This window comes from Castanea sativa, chromosome 3, assembly GCF_040712315.1.
Source record: "Castanea sativa cultivar Marrone di Chiusa Pesio chromosome 3, ASM4071231v1".
NCBI classification, from domain to species: domain Eukaryota; kingdom Viridiplantae; phylum Streptophyta; class Magnoliopsida; order Fagales; family Fagaceae; genus Castanea; species Castanea sativa.
This window is the reverse complement of record NC_134015.1, coordinates 47,737,971-47,758,459: the sequence shown is the minus strand read 5'-3', so window position 1 is coordinate 47,758,459 and position 20,489 is coordinate 47,737,971. Positions and strand designations below refer to the sequence as shown.

At 35.1% G+C, this 20,489-nt stretch overlaps 2 protein-coding genes across 2 annotated transcripts; one reads left to right on the top strand and one right to left on the bottom strand.

Annotated features, from left to right (window-relative positions):
* The first annotated feature begins 916 nt into the window (after positions 1-916).
* Positions 917-3,942, top strand: LOC142627041 (uncharacterized). The gene is made up of 6 exons (XM_075800822.1): positions 917-1,063; positions 1,507-1,647; positions 1,734-1,898; positions 2,305-2,427; positions 2,671-2,814; positions 3,360-3,942. The coding sequence occupies exons 2-6, from the start codon at positions 1,513-1,515 to the stop codon at positions 3,810-3,812; spliced, it is 1,020 nt and encodes a 339-aa protein (XP_075656937.1). The 5' UTR covers positions 917-1,063; positions 1,507-1,512; the 3' UTR covers positions 3,813-3,942.
* An 879-nt stretch (positions 3,943-4,821) lies between these two features.
* LOC142629632 (pantothenate kinase 1) lies at positions 4,822-11,365 on the bottom strand. Its single transcript, XM_075803651.1, has 10 exons — positions 11,028-11,365; positions 10,409-10,615; positions 9,581-9,627; positions 9,229-9,345; positions 8,738-8,857; positions 8,400-8,494; positions 8,130-8,223; positions 7,247-7,378; positions 5,631-5,743; positions 4,822-5,368 (listed from the first exon to the last, which is right to left on the bottom strand). The coding sequence occupies exons 1-10, from the start codon at positions 11,104-11,106 to the stop codon at positions 5,146-5,148; spliced, it is 1,227 nt and encodes a 408-aa protein (XP_075659766.1). The 5' UTR covers positions 11,107-11,365; the 3' UTR covers positions 4,822-5,145.
* Positions 11,366-20,489: the final 9,124 nt, after the last annotated feature.

The window sequence follows — 20,489 nt, the reverse complement described above, 5'->3', positions numbered from 1 at the left end:
AAATTACATTTTTATTATGTTATTAAAGTCTTTATATATATATATATATATATATATATATATATATATATATTTCTAATATAGTGATGGAATTACTTAATTGTACTTCCTCTTTAAGTCATTCAATACATGTAAAAGATCAATTGTCTGTAAGGGTACTAAAAACAAATTCCAATCAATATATTACATTATTTATGAAATATCTTGCCTTATAAAATAATTGAATGTAAAATTCATTATATTTCCTTGAAATAAAAAAATTACAAAATTTAAAACACTTTCAAAACACAAATATAAATAGCTTAATTTATAAAATCTATATTCCTAAAAAAAAAAAATTAAAATCTAATATATTTAATCAACTATACTTTGCTACAAAATAATCACACCATTTTAAAAATAATTTAAGAGTAGCACTTACAAGTCCCATATATTATTTTTATTTTTTACTTAATAAAAAACAAATTTTCAAAAATTTTGTGCTGACTAGTTGCATTTAATTTTTGGGCTATGCTAATGAGTGTCCTTAAGACATTGGTTAACAATCTATTTTAAGAAAGTTTTGACACCACTTTTATTAAAAATGAAAAAAAAACTGTTAAAATATTATTATTATTTTTTTTCATAACAACTTTCGCTAAATGAATTATTAACGTCATTGTTTAACATTTCTCTTATTTTATGTATTTGTTGACATTTAAAAGTTAAAACTACTTTAAATTGTAATAAATTAATATAAGCTTGTTGGCATTTGGGAGACCCTAGGATCCTCAATATCTAGTGGAGACCATTGGTGATTACGACCGTCCGATTATTGCAGAGAAGTAGATGAGATACAGACAACCCAAGCTCTTTCAACACAATTGCTGCTGTGCTGGTACTCACTTTTGTAAAATGTGTGCATCACGTGGCCAATAGTTGTTTAAGTTCTCGTAACATATCCAACTGCAAATCTGGGATCAGCTTCAAAAGACTCTACAGTGGACTGGACTGGATATTCTTCTAATAAAATTCCCTTTGTAAAGTGAATCTATTCACTTTGATTCCTTGCTAAAAATTACTAGTAAGTACTAACATTCTTTGATTATGAGTTTCTTTTTCTTTTCTGGGTCCTCTCAATTTTTAAAGAGCTATGGGGTTTCTGAACTGCTTTTTATCTCATGGGTTTTGGCTTTCATTCATGATTCATGCTTGATATTGATTATAACTGAACTAAATTTCTTGAATTTGGAATTGGTGGTGCACAAACCTTGGTGGGTGGTGCTTTTTGCAAGTTATGTGACTCATTTACTCATGTACGGTGATTTGGTAGCTGTCTTATAATTACACACTGTTGTTGGATGCTGTGTAGATAGTCATTATGTAGAAAATGACCCCCAAGTTTCAAAGAATGAATTTTTAATCAGAACAAGGACTTAATCATATGTTTGCAAAAAGATGGAACATTGGTACATGCATATAAGTATATAACACAGAAATTGAACTAACTTTTCCAAACTACTTCAGGGTCTAATGGGTGAGACAGAGATGTCAAAAACAAACATAGGTATCCACATGAACAAGCAAAATGGAAAACGCGGGGCGTTTGATTCAGCATTTTCTACATTTTTTGTGCAGCTTCCTCACAAGCTTCAGAATTGTCTTAAGGTTAGCCTTCTCATTTGAAGCTTATGGTGGATTAGTGGCAGTTAATCTTTGTTGAATGTTAAAGAGATTCTCCTTTTTTGATACAGTCTCGGCTACAAAGATTAGCTAAAGATATTGAAGGAGTAAACTCAGTGAACCCTGTCCTAAGAAAGGAGAAAGGATCATCTACAGCTTGGGAGGTTGATTTGGAAAAGCAAATGCAAGCATGGACAGAAAATCCATCATGGGTTGATCAATCTCCAGAAATAAAGGTGAGAGTTAAGCAACAAAAATGTTCTTTGTTTTCTAACGAGTTGTGACAAATTGGCTCAAGTTGAGATCCGAGTAGAAGATTTTGCAACAGTCAAGTCCTGACGTGATTAATTCTGGTAGCTACACTTGTAAGTTCTGTTATGCCAGTATATAAATCCAGTTCCACATGAAAATCTTTCATGTGGACTTAGGTTGGTATTAGTTGCCCTGAAAGCAACACAGGCTTTGTAGAAAAGAATATTGAGACAGATACTTGAGTTATTTTACTGATGGTAAATGTCCAAACTATTGCATATGTTGCTAGGATAATCTTGCAGAGTTGATAGCTTCTCTGGATCTCCATACTGATTTCCATCAAAGTCACAACCTATTTGGAATTATGGATTCTAATGTTACTTCTGGCAGGTCAGCGTACCAAAAGGTTCTCTTTGCAACCTTAATGTCAAAGTTAATGTTGGGCTGCCTCCAGATGCAGTATATAATATTGTGATTGATCCTGATAACAAGAGGGTTTTCAAAAATATTAAGGTTGGTGGTATCCATTCATCTGCTATTTCTTTCAGATTTTAGTAGCAAGCATCATCTCTTAGGGAAGTGATGAAACATTGCAGTTAAACATGCTATTCACTTATAAAAACTTGTCTTCAATATATAGTAGGCTTTTTATCTTATGGTACTCTCACTTATGGTATGATAGTTTTCTAGTTTTAAAGCTGTATCATCTTATTGAGATTCTAATTTTTGTATGACAAGTTAGATATCATGCTTCAGGAAGTAATATCCAGAGAAGTTTTGGTCGATGAAGGCTCAAGGCAGGTGGTTGAATTGGAGCAGGCAGCCATATGGAGATTTCTTTGGTGGTCAGGGACCATCTCAGTTCATGTTTTAGTAGATCAAAACAGAGAAGATCACTCTGTAAGAACTCAGTATATGTTGTTGCTGTGTGTGTGTGTTTTGCTAGGGAAAATAGAGGGGTTGGGGGGACAGTTCTTGTTGCAACTTACAGACCTGATTTTCATCAGACATGAGGATCTGAAGAATTTTTTGCTGTGGTTGCATTTAGTTGTTAGGAAACTCATGGAAAAGGAATTTTACAATTCTCTGGTATGAAAAAAACATACTATAGCTGGATCTTTTAATCAAACACCAATTGTAGAGCTCCACTATGCAAGGTTTTGGAAGGAAACTTACTGAAATTATATGCATTTATATTCCATATTGTCATTTTCTGAAACATAGGCTTGCTATGTTATTTGATGCCTCATTTCGTATTAGTAAGTACCATCATTACCATCACATGACATTCATAAGCAATATCTCATTTATCAACCTTGAGACAATACCTCATTTGGGGCAAATTCATCCCTTTATTGCATTATTGTGCTTTAGGACGTGGAGATTGGATTATGCAATGAGAACAAACCATTTTTTTATCTCTCTAATATATGACTGTTTGTCAGATGAAGTTCAAGCAAGTGAAAACGGGATTTATGAAAAAATTTGAAGGGTGCTGGAAAGTAGATCCTGTGTTTATTGATGAAAAAATCTGCTCTCCCTTCAAGCCTAAGACATGGGAACAGTATTGTGCATGTACCAAAGGCAAAGGAAGGGTAGGGTCAATAGTGAGCTTGGACCAACTTATTCAACCAGCCATTGTTCCACCTCCACCTATTTCCTGGTATCTTAGGGGAATAACCACCAAGACATCAGAGATGCTGATAAACGACATGCTTGCTGAAACTGCCAGAATTAGGGAAAGTTTAAACCCTGAAAAATCTCGCAAGGCGCTAGAGATATCTGTGGGAATGTCTGATGAAGGCCTAGTTGATAACATATGGGATATTAAAGAAAGATGGACCCTGCGTAGGAGAAATGCAAAGCAATGTCATAGAAGGCTGCTGACTCCCAAATGATCTACTTGTGAATAATTTCTGTTTAACTTGTGAACTTCTTATAGGTATCCACTGTAGCTGTAATTGATATCTGAACCTCTAGCAATATTTCGTAATAATATATTAATCAAAATCATTGGATTGTTAGTTATATTGGTTCATTTACCTTAATGTCTTGATTTCAATGTCTTTAAACATGATCAATTATTAGAACAATGAAGCTGCTAACTTTCAGCCAGATGTTTTGCATCTGGATTGTTGAGTTGTTTTCTTCAAATTTCTCGCCTTCCTTATTGCTAAGAGACTGGATATTTCTTGGCAGAGTAGAGCATAGCAAATGGAACACTAAGATGATGATACATATTTTGATTGCTCTAGATGATTGACTTTTACCATCAAGCCAAGATACGTTTCTTTTTGGCATAGATGAGCTTTGAACACAAGTGTCGTATTCGATAATAAGAAAATTTACTAATTAAGCCAATTAGAACCCGTAAGGTACTCTATTGTTGGATTAATCCTAAACCCCATTTTTGTTGATTTGCAGATTTCCATTAGAAGTTTCAAATAATAATTGGTACTTTGTTAGTTTTTCTAATATTTTAAATCATGTTTAGCTTTGTTTCCTCTTGAAAACCAATTCCCGAATATTTGATGAATATTCTAAAAATTATTAACGAATTTGATTATCATTTTTGGCCCCTTATTTTAAAATTTTATTTTCCTAAACTTTGAATGTGTGATGCTAGGGATAACTCTTGCGTAATAGCCACTTGTTTTAAATTAACTGAAGAAAGGAGGAGAATCTGCTGAACCCATATCCACCCATGAATATTTTGACAGAGTGCCAACTGGTTACCCTCAAATTGATACAATAGGTTACCAATCTCATATCAAGTATTTTTTTTAGAATGCTAGCATGACCACATGATCCATTGTGTACCATACTTGTACGAAAATATCGGATTGGAGTTTTGCAATTTGGGCATCACAGTCAAAGTAGAAGAGGACAGAAACTAAAGTTCAAAGGTGAAACAACTCAACAGTGATAGTAAGATATTGATTAAACAATAAGAGTTACAGTATACTGAATTACAGAACACTAATCAAAATTGATACAAAGACAATTAGGGAAAGTAACATTGTTTATTTTCATGTTGTATTGTTGTTACTCTCTCAGTATCTCTCCCCTTAATTTTCTTTTTCAGATACTTTTCCTACAACCCTGTTACTATGTTACACATATTACATAGAATTTCAACTCTTTGACTTGCTCGGAATGAACACAGGCAACCAAGCATTGCCTTGTACAGCATCCTGTATCCAAGGCCAAGAGAAGAAATCACTGCAGATTTTAAGATGCATAGACACTACATTCTATACTTTCATTGTCATTCAATTCCCCATTTAGTGGACTACAAATCTTATCTCCTACAAGGGAAGACATTGGGAATTTCTGCGTTAGATGATGGACCTTCAGGTCATCAAGACCATGCTTTTCATAGCTCATGAAGGCACCCAATGCTCCAAGAAATCCTTCATGCCGCAAAAACATTGCTTTAGCCTCACCTTTAGACCTAATAACAGGAAAAAAAAAAATACTATTTTTTTAAATTGAAAGCCTTGGTCAAAGAAAGGTATAATAACAAAACCAAAATCAGGCATGGAACACTATAGCGTTCCTAGAGATTGATCCTAAAACCAAGAATGAAAAGAAGGTTGGGAAGAAGAGGATGATCCCCCACCCAATAACATGGAAAAGCATGACACCAGATGAAAAATCCTCCAAAAAATATCCATGTGTGCTGTGACCAAGAAAACAAACGTTATCATAATTACCAGAAGTCAACTCCAACTGCAATTGTATCCATGGTATAAGCATGACCCCGGATGAAAAATCCTCCAAAAAATATCCGCTTGAGCCCAAATCGGAGTGCATTCAAGTAAGCAATCTAATCATAAGAAGTAAAACGAAATATTATCATACACTAACTGTTAATTATAATTTAGGGAATTTTACATTGATTTTAGATAGAATTAAAGAATAAAATTTTTTGCAAAACAGAAATTCTAAGACAAAAAAGGAAATGAGTATTCAATTTGTTTTTAGACAACAAAGAATCATGGATTACAGATTGCATCTCAAGGAATGCCTAGCAAATGGAAGCATCTCCAGGCATGGCAAAGGAAATCAACTTACTTAAGGGAGTATACTTCCAACCCTCAATTACATTATGATCCTCTTATGAAAGTGTATTCAACACCATGATCAAGACCAGGAAATAAAAAATAAAAATAAAACCAAGGACACCACCCTACTCTATAAAATTTCAGACAGACTGCTACTTATGCATGCATAAGCATACATAATTTGCATTGAAGAATCTAAATTAACCCCATAACGTAGTAAACAAATGAAAAGTAGAATAACTAATGTGGTCGAGCACACCAAGTATACCTGATCAGTAAACATAATTTTAAGATTTATGATACCATTCTTATGATTTTATGATACTATTAACTAGCTTAAAGTTTTAAGTTCGTCTATGTACTACCTGAATCCAAGGCTTGAACCTTGCCATTAAGAAAGAACAATCTAGAAAAGTTTGAAAGTTCTGAGAGTACCAAGGGGTTACTAAAAGAACATGAAAGTATGAGATGAAAGAAGAACTGAAGCCTCAACATATAACCCAATATACCCATGCAGCCCACTCAAGGGTAGAAGATATTTTTTGATAACGACAATATGCTCTCGACTTTTTTGTTACATGTTACATGATACATGATAGGTTGAAACATATTGTTGCGCAGTATGTACACGAAATCATTAAAATTGACAAGCATACAGAAAATAAAATCAAATGGAGAAAACCAGGAAAGTAATAACAAAGAATCGGGAAGACATGGAACAAAATGTTCATAATATATGAAGAGAGTACTACAGAGGAAAAAGCAAGATGATTACAGGGTTTGCAAAGGAATTCTAAAATCCAAATTGCACTACCTCACTAGGCATAGTATGAATTTTGAGGAGCTCATTTGAAAGCAATTTTCCTTTACTGCATAAGTGACTTCAAGATTACAACTTTTCATATTCACTCAAAGTTCGACATAAGATTTATGGTGAAGGGAATTATTTGTAGTAAAATAAATTATCGACACTCACAACATGTGTTACAAAAACAGATAAGACTGACAAAACTTGGCTGGTTTGGAATTGTAGTCGACTACCAAAGCTTCTGTAATAGATGTGCGAAAACCAATTTCTGTCTAGAATTGGAACATCCAAACGAAAAATAAACTATATTTTAGGATTAGGCCAAAAAATTTCTCTAAACTCTTAACAGGACAAAACATCAATTTGAATCTGTCTTCTCCAGTAAAGACAAACACATCACCACATCACAATATATTCAATTTAAGGAAAATAAGAAATCTGCCCCACTGCAACTGACCTGTCCAATGTTGTTTGAAATCATTCTTAAGAGTGACCGGGCAATATCTTCAGGTTGGTAATCTTGAAGCTCTTTTTTATCAGAAATTGCCTTGCCAAAGCTAGAAGCAATAGTTGTTGATGAAAGACCAACCTGTTAGCATTGAGAGGGGGGGGGGGGGGGGGGAATTCAATTAGCTTAATCATAAGATGGAAAATTACCTGGAAACTAAAAGGCCTTAATCATCATCCATTAAAATTAAGATCAACCACATGATGTGCTGTGCATCACACAGGAACACTATATTTTTGCTTCAAATAATTTAAATGAAGTTTTCTATGTAACCCACATCGCCTTTATGACAATACCACTACTGTGACAAATCTTCAAGATAGCAACCAAGGATGGTGAGGAGTCTAATCAAAGAGAAATCTTTACAATTTAAGGAAACCACGTGATCAAATAAATGCTCTAGAACTTAAATATGAACAAAAGAGAAGATGAAAAGATAGAGAGACAAGTGAGATGAGTTGGCAAAAGAGTTGAGGAGTTCATGAGATAAGGGAATCAAACAGGCCCCATATCCAAACTATCCAAATGATGATGTCTCTATAGATTTAACATGGTAAACTGGTCTTTGCACATAACAAATGTAATTGCAAAATGATATTAAGGAAAATGTTTTGAACGTTTGAAAATAAACTGTGATGTGGTGCATTGAGGGTCAGGCATTCTAAATCCCTTTAAACAAGAAACCACATTATGAAAGCTCAGGCTAACTAAGGCCTGATTTCTGCAATATATGTTCAAACTAAAACTTCAACAGGAAGTACACAGTGCAGAAAACAGCAAATCTCTCAGCAAGCTAAATTAAAGCAAAGACCTGTCTATCAAGAAAACTCACCTTTGAATAGTCCGTTCCACCATAGATGTCCCCAACAAGCATGTCTATCACTCTGTTATTTCCCTGCTGACTTAATTCCAGCAACTCATCAAAACTGAGACAGAAAATACATTGGTGGTCTGTAAATTAATGACTTTGTAATGAGAAGATAAATCATCGTACTGACATAATCAAAGATAGGAACTCCCACTTGCACTTTGTTCTATAAATCAAAAACAAAATAAGAACAAGGCCAATCATCATACTGAAATAAACAAATATCAAAATTACCTCTTGCACTTCGTTAAGAGCCTTCCCAACCCCCAAAAAGTGCCACCACCAACATTTGTTCCACTCACTCTCTCAAACTTCCCATCCCCTTCAACCTATACAAGCACAGAACAGAAATTAACAAAGAATTTGGGAACATATCATTATGATCAAATACTACAACAACAACAAAGCCTTAGTCCTAAAACTATGATTTTGGCTATGGATCCTTAATGGATTAATTGGGTAGAAGGCGCCCTAGCTAACCCTTGAAAATCATTATGATAAAAAAAAATTAAAAAGTTTTAAGAACATGAACCAAAACCAGTTACTGGAGCAAATAATAATGACTAGAATACCTTGATCATGCTGACACCAGACCCAATATTAACAAGGAGGTAGGGGTACAAATCATTTTGGTCAATCTGCACAAATTCCTTCTTCCCGTCCAAGTACGTAAATGCTTCTTGATGAACTGCCTACTCATAAAATGTATAAATGTCAATTGAAACTATCATTCAAGACATTGGTATGGCAAACAAGAAAGTATATGCAATGAAATAGTTGGTTTGAAACATGAATAAAATAATTTTAATATCAATTATAGTTATACACTTGTCACACAGACATTTGATAGAATACAAACATTTCTTTACCTTTCCTCTCCCCCAAACAAATACTATTTTGATCGATGCAAATGTGTGGGTGTGTATGTAAGGAAGAATCAGAACAGAATTCAAGACACATAAAGGGCAAGATACTAAATACTACATGAAAGAATTTAACTTCATCATATGTAAAAGACAGATTTTTAGTTCTACATACCAATATATGGTAAATAAAGTCCCACCTTAAGTAAAAAATTAGCCCCAGCTACAAGACAGTCCATTTCATCTTCCTTGTCAAGACAAATGTCAAGCTTTTCTTTGAAGAGATCAGCATACTTGTATGCCCCACCACCTGTGGCCTGCTCATATATGGTAAGTAGTTAATAAGTTTGCATACTGCTGCAAGACATACCAAAAACCAAGTTTCTCATGACACAATCTCTCTCCATATCCACCCATTTCCTTTTTCTTCTGCACATGAATTACATTTGCTATTTTGCCAGTATATCATGAAAAGATATCTGGCTGCTATCTAAGATTTTTTTAAAACTACTTCAGACAAATAGTACGGCAATGCTAAACAATAACTTTTACCTTAATTATGGTCTTCTCAATGGGAAGAGCCCCAAGTCGCTGGCAACCTAATTCATTTCAGTTATAAGCAGAATGACAAGAATTAGCAGAAACATCACGAAGATTTAAAGAGCATTTAAAAATAACTTAAATGATTTTAAATTGCAGCTTTCTAATTAATATCACAAGGATTGAGGAAATATTTTTGCATTCAAGAAATGCCTACTTAATGGGATTTCTTTTGCTAAGAACATCACAGACTGTTAAAACATACTCCACCCTTCTTGTCAAAAGGCAGGTGCTACCTATATCTTTTAAGAATTATGTTAGAACCAATGCAAAGGCTATCCAGGACCATAAAGCACATTGAAACCATGTGAACAAAGTGGGTTTGGCTCTTTAAGGAGCTTCTAACCAATTACAGTGAAGCTTGAGATCGATGCCAAAAGCTTGTTCTGCTAAGCTAGAGCAATACTCAGGTCAAGCAGATAGTGACATCTGCTTCATGAGGCGTGCTCCCCAGCAAATTTTGCTATCCCTTGGGGTTATACAATGAAGAATTATTTAAGATTTAAAGTATATTAAGATTACTAAGCCGTGTTCGTAAACTAGAATTGCGAGATTCTGACACGCATTTTAATGACGTTTTAGGCCAACTCATCAGCTTGGTTATGCTGTGAAACAAGCTTGAGCTTAATCAAATCAATCATAGACAAAACAAGCTATAGCAAAGTGCATTAACAACACCACTCTCCCTTCAACATGGTTCCAAATATTAGCACAAGTTCAATGACTTCTACAACAAGAATCAGTTTCCGAAGTAGCAATAACATGTAAGTTCACACATACCACCAAGATGAAGCCGCTTGGTTTGTATGAAATCTAAGCAATCATTGATCTTGCGTGTTTCGAACTTCGAAAAATGGAGCCTCCCTTTAAGAACCGGATAACTTCTGCTACCATTAGAAACCCCAACACTTTCGTTTCCCGACGACCCCAACTCATCATCATTATCACCATCATTGGTTGAGAAATACACCAACTTAATCAGTGATCCTGCCCAAAAAAAAACACACACACAATGCTACTTCAACACTAGCATAAATTGCATTTCTAACACTAAGGGTCCATTTGGTTACGCGTTTTGAGAGCCTAAAAGAACGCTTTTAAAACCGAAAACTTCATTTCGCAACAACTCAAAAAGTCAAAACACAGTTTACTCTAAAAAATTTAGAGGAACATGTAAATTGTGGTAACAAATTTATTATCACAAATGGGTCATCAAAAAGGGACTCTCATTACAGGTCAGTAAATCAAATTTGAATATGGGAAGCTACTCTGATTCAATAGTACTGAATATTTTTGGACACGTCCAAAGTGGCACGTAACATATATAACTGATTTGAAGAAAATCAAATACATGGGACAAGATGAAATAACGAAAACAATAACAGAAAAAACAGATTACCTCCGATATCGAGAGACAAATGAGAGGTTTTTTGATTTGGGTCGGAATTCCCCGGAATTTGAAATTCTCCGAGATCCATTTTCTCCTTGATTTCTTCTCTCTCTGTATTTCTGGACTATGAAGTGGGTGTGATTGTTGTAAAGTTTTGGTAGACCAGAATAAATATAAGCAACTGGGCTGCGTTCCTAATACCTAACCCATCGCTGCCTAGAAGAAAAAAAATGGCAGCATCATGAGACAGTTGAAAACGTTTTTTTTATTTTACGATCTACTGGCTCTTATCTTAAATAAATAGACCTAGTCATATGTAATTATTTTGGAGTTGGGAGTTGGGACACAAATTTCTATTCTAATCTAATGTAAAGGTGGGGGCTGCTTTAATTCTATCATTCATAGAGATTTTTCTTCACGTTTCTTTTTTCACTCTTGACTTTCCGAAGTAGTTGACAAGGAATATGGAGCATAGGAGCTAACAACTACCCAGCAAACGTGTTGCTGTGTGATAGACAGCTAGAGTATTATAAGAAAGTGGTTCTAGTTAACTCAAACAAGTAAAATTGTCTTTTTTCATAGAATCATCCGGTAAAATCGTTGAGATTTTGAGTTGGAATTACTAAAAATCAATTTGCGTATTGGTTAGATGGTAAAAAGTAATTATTATGAAAGGATGTTATAAGTTGAAATTTTATGATATTTATTATTGTAAAAAAAAATTTATTATAATATCAAAATTATTCTAAACTTTAAGGATGTAATTAATTGGTACTTATGTAACTTTAAGGGTAAAGACTCAAAACCAAAATTATCATAAACTTTAAGGATGGAAATTACAATTTAATCTTCTTCATTTTATACATGATTTTTTAAAATTATAACAATTAAAATGAATGATAAGAGCATTATGATATAGTGGATTTCAGTTAATTCAATTACATGGGCTTGCTATGGGAAAGTTATTAAGCAATGGGCAAGCTATATAGGGTAAGGCAAGGTTGGGTTACACAAATATTTTGGCATGCTGGATATGTGAGAATAAACGTGTTTTGGGATGTGACTTGCTTGCTCTAAGGGTAGTCTAGTTGCATATGCTCAGGGGCAGAACTAGGAATTAATTTTCCTTTGGTGGCCTTGTTATAATATTGCTACATTACACGCACATACTGTTGAAGAGAACTTGCCATCTTTTATACTTTAGTGATTATATAAATGTTTAGTTTGATAATAGATATATACCAAAAAAAAAAAACTTGGTATCTTTAAAATAAAACTTGATGGGGATAATATAAATATATATAGTGATGAAAAGATGATATCAATAAAAAAAACTAAGCACAAAACAAGGTTCAAGACATATCCTGTTGAAATACATCCCATTGAGGTCTCCCTCAAAAATATCTAATATGTTCACAAGCGGACTATCATAAATAAGAAAATCAGCATTCATCCTAAAGCTTATCCTAGCTAACCCATCAGCACATTGATAGGCTTGTCGGAAGCAGTGCTTAATATGGACTTGATGGAACCGGGTAATCAACTGCTTGCAGTCAACCAAAATAGGGGATATAATGTTATTAACATAATGTGGGTTCCCTAGAACATCAACAATGGACTTGGCATCCATCTTAACTTTAAGACATTGAATATTTAAATTGCAGCAAAGCTTAAGGCCCTCTCGAAGCCCCCACAACTCAGCGAAAAAACTACTAGTGACCCCAATCCGCTTGTTGAACCCAACTACCCACTGCCCATTAGCATTCCTTACCAGTCCCCCACAACTAGCCAGACTGCGAAGACCAATGCATGACCCATCTGTGTTCAGCTTCTTCCACCCTTGTTCAGGTCTCTCCCACCGAATACACCTAGTGAATCTACGAGTTTGCAACCTTGGATTTGCCACATAGTGAAGATAATCCTTAGCTTGATACACAACATCCATAGCTAAATTCGGACTCCTACCTTTCCTACTGAAAACGAGACCATTCCTACTCTTCTAGATGTTCCAAAGAGCAAAAGGAAAAACATATTTCCATGGGAGACTCGTGTCATGTAGCTTGTCATTGGATCTTACATTGAGTGACAGCCAATCCACCAAGTTAAAGTGCCAAAAGTAAAAAATTAGAAGCAGTGACCCTTAGCTGATTCCACACTTGTTTCGGGTGGCTGCAATCTCTCAATGCATGCAAGATAGTTTCAACACCATTGCAGCAAACATGGCAAACCTCATCTTGGATCACTCCTCTTCTTTCTAAACAAGCTTTGACGCCGATACTATTGTGAGCACACAACCAAAAAAAACATTTTAATTTTTGGAAGCAAATCAGCCTTCCAAATCCAACTAGCCAAAAAAGCACTAATACTTAAAGACTCCATAGCAATCCCATAAGCACTTTTGACTTCAAAGGCCCCATTAGGTGACCTGGCCCAAGCCAATTTATCCAAGCCACCACCTAAGGTCAAAGTGGGGATTGCACGAATTAATCCCTTGACTTCATTAGGTAATTCAAAGGTTAGTTTCTCCCAATCCCAACCTGCGTCAAGCATAATGTCTTTAACTTCCAAATAATTGGCTTCCTGAGAAATAGGCCCTTGAATCAATTTTCTAAGGGGTCCCCCATCCATCCAATTGTTGTGCCAGGTATTCAGATTGCTATTTTTTGTCACCAACAATCTACAACCCTTATTAAAGGTGCCTATCCCTTTCTTCATTGCTGCCCATATTGAGGAGCAAGGGAGTTTATCCGCATTTGCAGCTGTTCTTCTTCTTTGGCTGCAATATTTCATCTTCAAAACTTTCACCAACGGTGCCTCCCCCTCCGTATGAAACCTCCAATTAAGTTTGGATAGGAGAGCCACATTCCTCCCTTTGGCTGTTTGCAACCCCAAACCCCCTTCCTCTTTGGATTTTGTCACCTTCTCCCAACCAACCCAATGGATCTTCTTGGCTGATTCTGTGGACCCCCAAAGGAAGTTCTCATTCACTCTATCTAGCCCATCTAATACCCTTCCCGGAAGGTAAGAGCACCGCATAATGTACGAAGGAATAGTAGCCAATGATAATTGAATGAGCACCCTACGGCCAACCAAAGATAAAAGGTTTGCCTTCCACCCGGATAGTTTTTGCTTCAATCTATCCAAAATAAATTTTATAATCATGAGAAGAAGGACCTGGTTGTTTGAGTGGAAATCCAAGGTACTTACCAAGAAACGGCGTTGAAGCAAATCCCAATATATCACAAAGTGACTCCCTAGTATTCCTATCCACATTTGGAGAAAAGTACACCCTCGACTTAGCTTCATTCACCGTTTGGCCAGAAATGCTACAGAATGTATTCAAAACATCTCCAATGGTTGCACAATTAACCCCATTAGCTTTGGAAAAAAGAATCAAATCATCTACAAAGAACAAATGAGAGAATGCTAGACCACTCTGAGAAGCCTTCACTGGCTACCAAAGCTTCCCACTACACTTCTCTTCAATAAGCTGCCCAAGATAGTCCATACAAAGGATAAACAAGTATGGAGAGATCGGGTCTCCCTACCTTATACCTCTAGAGGGAAAGATCAGGTCAAGGGCTTCTCCATAGAATAAAATTGATGTAAATATTGTTGACACAGAACTCATTATGACATCTATAATATCCATTGGGAGATTCAACCGAATAAGCATATCTCTGATGAAATTCCATTCTAGCTTATCATAAGCTTTCTCCAAATCTATCTTAAGCGCCATATATCCCGTCCTTCCCTTCTTCTTCCCAAGGGAATGAATGATCTCCTGAGCAATGATAATATTATCAATCCCTTTTCTTCCCGGCACAAAAGCCGTTTGCATTGGAGAGATGAGATTGTCCAAGTAAGGCCACAACCTTGCCACAATAATTTTTGTAACCACCTTATACACCGTATTACACAAACTAATTGGTCTATAATTACCCAAGGTTTCAGGACCCTGAATTTTTGGAATCAAGGCAATGCGAGTATAATTCAAGGCCTCTGGCACCCTTCTTTCAGCAAAAATCTTTTAAACCTCTTCAATAACGGAATTACCCATAGTGCGCCAAAATTTTTGGAAGAACCTCGCATGAAGTCCATTCGGGCCCAGGGCTTTAAAAGGTTTCAAAGACCAAAGGGCTGCCTTTATCTCTTCTACAGAAGCCCCCCTCCATTAATACTCTCCTTCTCCAAATCCAAGAGCCTTGGTTGCCATTGAGAAATAACGGGGTCCATTCTAGGCACACAAGAGTAGACATGGCAAAATGGGTCAGAATTTTCTGACTCGACCTGACCTGAAAAAACCTGACTCGAACCTGATTTTTTTTTTTTTTACCCGAAGCAAAAAATGGGTTGACCCGTGACCTGACTCGATTTTTTTGCAAGTCAACCCGACCTGACCCGGATAACCCGTGACCCAACTCGTTAAAAAAAAATTTACTAAAAAAATATTTAAACTACGTCATGATAAGCATAAAGCACACAGTACCATAACCAAACCAATGTAATAGTTAATAAAGCATTAAAGCTTCACGAATCATAGCCAATATTTAACCAAAAAAAAGAGTCAACCAATAAAGCATTAAAGCTTCAGCTCTCCACTGCCTCCACTACTCCACATACATGACAAATTGACAAGAGAGAATGAGACAACTAGTCTCTAGACAAGACAACACAAGTTATAGAGTGTTACACAACACAACCATTAAAAAAAAGAAAAAATCTAATGAGCTTGAGTGCTTGACTAGCTTAGTTGTAGTCCAAGTCCAAACTTCCAAAGCCAATTACGGAATTACCAAAGGCACAATTAGTAGCTCACTTCCTTCACTAGCTTGACTAGCTTGAGTGTTCAAAGGCACAATTCAAGCCAATTGAGTGCTTGACTAGCTTGACTAGCTTAGTTGTAGTCATAGACTCACAAACAACCACGTCCATAAGGGCCAAAGCATCAAAGCCTCCTCAGTTCCCCACTTCCTTTCCTCTACTCGTCTCTTGCACTGCTATGCCTCTGGTTCTCTGCCCTTCATTTCACACTTCCACACTTTCTTAGTTTCAAGCTCGCGCCTCTCTACCTCTACACTTTCAGCTCTGCCTCTGCCCTCTACTCTTTTCTCTCTGGACTGTCTTTTGGCTTTAGTGAGGAGCAAGGGAAATCCCAATTCTTTAATATTAGTGTACAATGCAAGTGCATGTTATACGTGTTGGTAAATTACTAAATTGGTGTATACATCAGCTAGTTGTACTCCATTATAGTTTGTCATTCTTTACTTGCCACCTTCATTTTCTCTTCCTACTTTAAAAAGATCGAAGATTATACCAAGATTAGCTTTTAGAAAGTTGGAACAAGAGTTGCACCAAATTTGGGTATCAAGCGTTTAGTGGTAATTGAAAATCTAATCATAGTTGAGGAACTCATAAACGATTGACAAATTGCATCTATTTCAAAAAAAAAAATTGTTTGAAAAATACGAGTCAACTTGACTCGATTGACCTGTGACTCGATTGACCTGTTTAAAAATGACCCGTTTTGACCCGCAAACCCAATTGACCCGACCCAACCCGCCCATTTTGCCATGTCTACACAAGAGAAAGATGACAAGAAAATCCGCTCAAAACCACACCTGATAAAGTCCTTTATCTCCCCCTCCTTGTGAATCCAATCCCTCACTACATTTTTGATAGCCAATGTTTGATTCTTTTCCGTCTAATCAAAGTTGAAACATAATAAAAAGTTGTATTACGGTCACTTTGTATCATCTAATTCACCCTGGTCTTTGAAGCCCACAACTCCTCCTCCCGATTCAGCACAAGGTCAAGCTCCCTAAGAAGCTCATCTTCCAACTTCACAAAAAAATCTGCCGGTCTTAAAGCAAGAGCTCTTTCAATACCATTCAGCCTCGACATCAAATTTTTTTTCTTGATGGGGATATTTCATACAATAAAATTCATCTATTATCATATTCATAGTGATATCTTAAAATTTGTATTTGTAATATAAAATTATAAATTACTAAGTTATCTACCAAAGTGAACAAAAAATTTCCAAAGGAACCAATGAAGCCCTCAAATTATGAACCAAACTTTAAGTTTTAAGTGCATTATTGATGGATGTTAACTCTACGATAAGCTTCCTGAGTCATCCATTCATGCGTTGTAGGAGTGTGAAACTATTCAAGCAGTGTGGAACCTGCATTTCGAGTGGGTGAACAGAGCTCGAACTTTTGGATTTTCTTTTGACAAATTAATTAATTTTATTCGTGTGAAGCCTCAGTTCATGGAGTTATTTGCTACTACCTCTTGGTACATTTTGTTGCATATATATGTATATACATGGATAGATTATACATTAAGAATGTTTGAGTTGGGAGAGTATTGTTTCATAAAATAAAAATTCAAGTTCTAGAATTTTCTAAATGAAATTCGATCTAAAGGATTTTGATCAGTTGAAACTTTTGCTCGATCAATCAAAATGATGAAGAAAATAATCTTGGACTCTCTAGATGATTCAATAGCTATTCGATTCCTGTTTCGATCGATCGAAAAGAACATTTTAACAATTGAAAGGAACTCTCGACCAATCGAAACTCATAAAACTGAGTTCTCTGCAGAATTTTCTGGTAATTGTTCAGAATGTTTGAAGAGGTTTCAAGCCTTGTGAACGGTTTTATGAAACATTTTGACTCTCTATACGTGCCTTTTGGTGAAATATAACCCTATAGGTATAAATAAAGTCTTATATTCATTTGAAAAATAACACAAGAAATCCTGTGATTATTCTCCAGAATTGCTATTTGTAGAATACAACAACTTAGTTGTATCCTAGGGACAAGTTTGCAATAACCCTTTAGCAACAAGAGGGTGGGGGCAAATATTATCTATTTTTGTTTGTCTTTTATATTATCCTTATTCTTCCTTTATTACTTTGTGTATTATTCCTAACACATTTGGTGTCGAAGAAATAAGGTGAGGTTCAACGAACCTGTGTTGCCGATGTGCAGTGTTGCAGGGGATGCCTATCAGTACCTGGCTACATATAAAAATGGACAGCCACAACCAATTAGACTTGCTAAAAAAATTCCTAAAAAAGGTGTTTAATAAAAAGTTATGTTGAAGGTTTCCTAAAAAAAAAAGGTGCATTATTGATAAATAAATTAAATGGAGAAAAAATACATTAATTCTATAGATTTTTTAGGGGTGGGAAGGGGGGGAGGGAATTCCTTGTTATTTTATGAATCCTAGGGGTGTGCAGCCAACCCGCCAAAACCTACCCGACTCAACCCAACCCATTGGGTTGGGTAAGTTTTTAGGGCTTGTTGGGTTGGGTTGAGTTACAAAATTTTTTTTGATAGCGGGTCGGGTTTCATTTAGGTCATAAAATTCCAAACCCGCTAAACCCGACTCGACTTGACCCACTCATATATTTAATATATATTTAAAATATATTATATAATTAATAATTTTTTTAAATAACCAGCTCTTCCTATCCTATATAAAAGCCAATTAGTTCACATGAACTCTAGTAAATTACTATTGTTGTTTAGTCATTAGTGTTTTTGCCTTTACGAAATTACATTGATACTAATCTTTGGGTTTTTTTTTTATAATATTTATATTTGTTCAATTTAATAATAATAGTAATAAAAAAAATTGTCAAACTCATGGGTTCAACCTGACCCATTTGGGTTGGGTTAGATTATATTGAATTTTTTTTTAATTTACCATAGTGGGTTGGGTCAAAAATTTCTCTTAATTTGACTCAACCCGATCTATGCACACCCCTAACAAATCCTTTTAAAAAAAACTCAACAAACATATATACTAATGTAATTCCTCCCCTAATATGGGTTGTGATTTTCATGTATGTGCCATGTGAGTTGTGCGATTAGACTTGGAGGTGACATTAGCACGGCTCAAGGCCTCCAAATTGTAGTACATGGACCACAACTGCACGTCAAGTCAAGTAGTGTGCTTAAATGTTAGGTTGGTGGGCAAGGCATATAGATGAACATATCTTTATTGAGAAACTTTTTTTTTTTTTTTTGGTGCTAAATAAAGATTGAGAAAGTTGTGTCTTTATTTCGACACAAGTTTCTCAATAAAGACACAAGTTTCTCAATCTTTATTGAGAAACTTGTGTCTAATAAATGACATGAACATGATGTGTAGCCGGTAGTTACCGGCTGTTATCAAGAATTGCATGTAATTATTAATCAAATGCTGATGATGTGACAGTTTTTTGTAATTATCAAGAAATTGTATTGTAATTATTTTTATTGATAATTCAATAATTATAACAATAAGAGAGAGAAGTATTTTTAATTTTTATACTAATTATTGATTGATAATGTAATGCCAATGATTTTATTAAGAAAAATTTTCAACTTTTTATAAATAAATAAAAAATGTTAGACAAACTGTTATTGGCAAATCTTGCACATTTAAATAAATAAATATATATATATATATTTTTTATGTATTAATAATTGAAGGTAGAGAGATTTAAATCCGAGATGTTTTGGAATATGTCAACCAAATGAGTTAAAACCTAAAATCTTGGCAGTTGGCACCTAAAGTTTGCTAAGTTAACCTTTGCTAAAGTTTTGAATTATTTATTTTCATAAGTGAACCAGCAATATATTAAACAAGTAGATTAGAAAAACAAAAACAAAATAAGGAACATTTGTCCGACCACGCATGCCTGTTGAGTCTTTTTCTTCCTTTGCGGAAGAAAAACGTGTAGTAAAAAGATTGAAAGCCAATTCTATATAATGAGCAGTCAATCATTTTCTTATGATCAAACCTTTTGTCTATACCAACTCCTCTTTATCACATTGACTTGGGCAAAATCAAGACAACCGAGCAAATTGAGAAAACACACTGATTCATGTGAACAGTGAACCCTTGCATCAAATCTTATTATACCAACTAAAACCAAATCCAGCTTCTTCTAACTTGGTCAATAACACTGGTTTTACGTTTCAGGCAAGGCATTGGGTGGTCCGTGGTCATGTGGAGTGGGCTAATACTGTAATAGAAAATTATTGTGTATTCCATAAGTATATTCCTTTCTCATATTAGGTAGGTCTCATAGTAAGTGAGACTTGACTCATATGAAAGGGAGAGAATATATTTCCAAGTTACATGATAACAACTTCACTACAATAGCAACAAGCCGAATACAAAATTGAAAGATCAATTTCTACCCTCTATTTACTACTTGATTCTCTTGATTAGTACCCATTTGGATACAGCTACTAGAGTCTGCGTTTTCGCTTTTTTTTTTAGAAGAGCATTCATGTGATTATGCACTATTTAGTGGGTCTCGTGTACTGTTCACGGGACCTACAAGTACTTTAATCAGGAAATTTTTTTAAAAAAATTAGATCCTATAATACTATTCACACATTTAAAAATTATTTTGTTACAGTGTTTTTAGTCAAATAAATAGTAACCAAACAGTATAAATTATTG

Bases quoted from the DNA above. Each gene is read 5' to 3' on its own strand.
- LOC142627041 (XM_075800822.1), top strand. From the start codon at position 1,513: ATGGGTGAGACAGAGATGTCAAAAACAAACATAGGTATCCACATGAAC. The intron at 1,648-1,733 runs GTTAGCCTTCTC...TTTTTGATACAG, and splicing joins AGCTTCAGAATTGTCTTAAG to TCTCGGCTACAAAGATTAGC. The intron at 2,815-3,359 runs GTAAGAACTCAG...ACTGTTTGTCAG, and splicing joins AAAACAGAGAAGATCACTCT to ATGAAGTTCAAGCAAGTGAA.
- LOC142629632 (XM_075803651.1), bottom strand. From the start codon at position 11,106: ATGGATCTCGGAGAATTTCAAATTCCGGGGAATTCCGACCCAAATCAA. The intron at 8,858-9,228 runs GTGGGACTTTAT...TTTTATGAGTAG, and splicing joins GGGCTAATTTTTTACTTAAG to GCAGTTCATCAAGAAGCATT. The intron at 5,369-5,630 runs GTAATTATGATA...TCCTGTTATTAG, and splicing joins GCAGTTGGAGTTGACTTCTG to GTCTAAAGGTGAGGCTAAAG.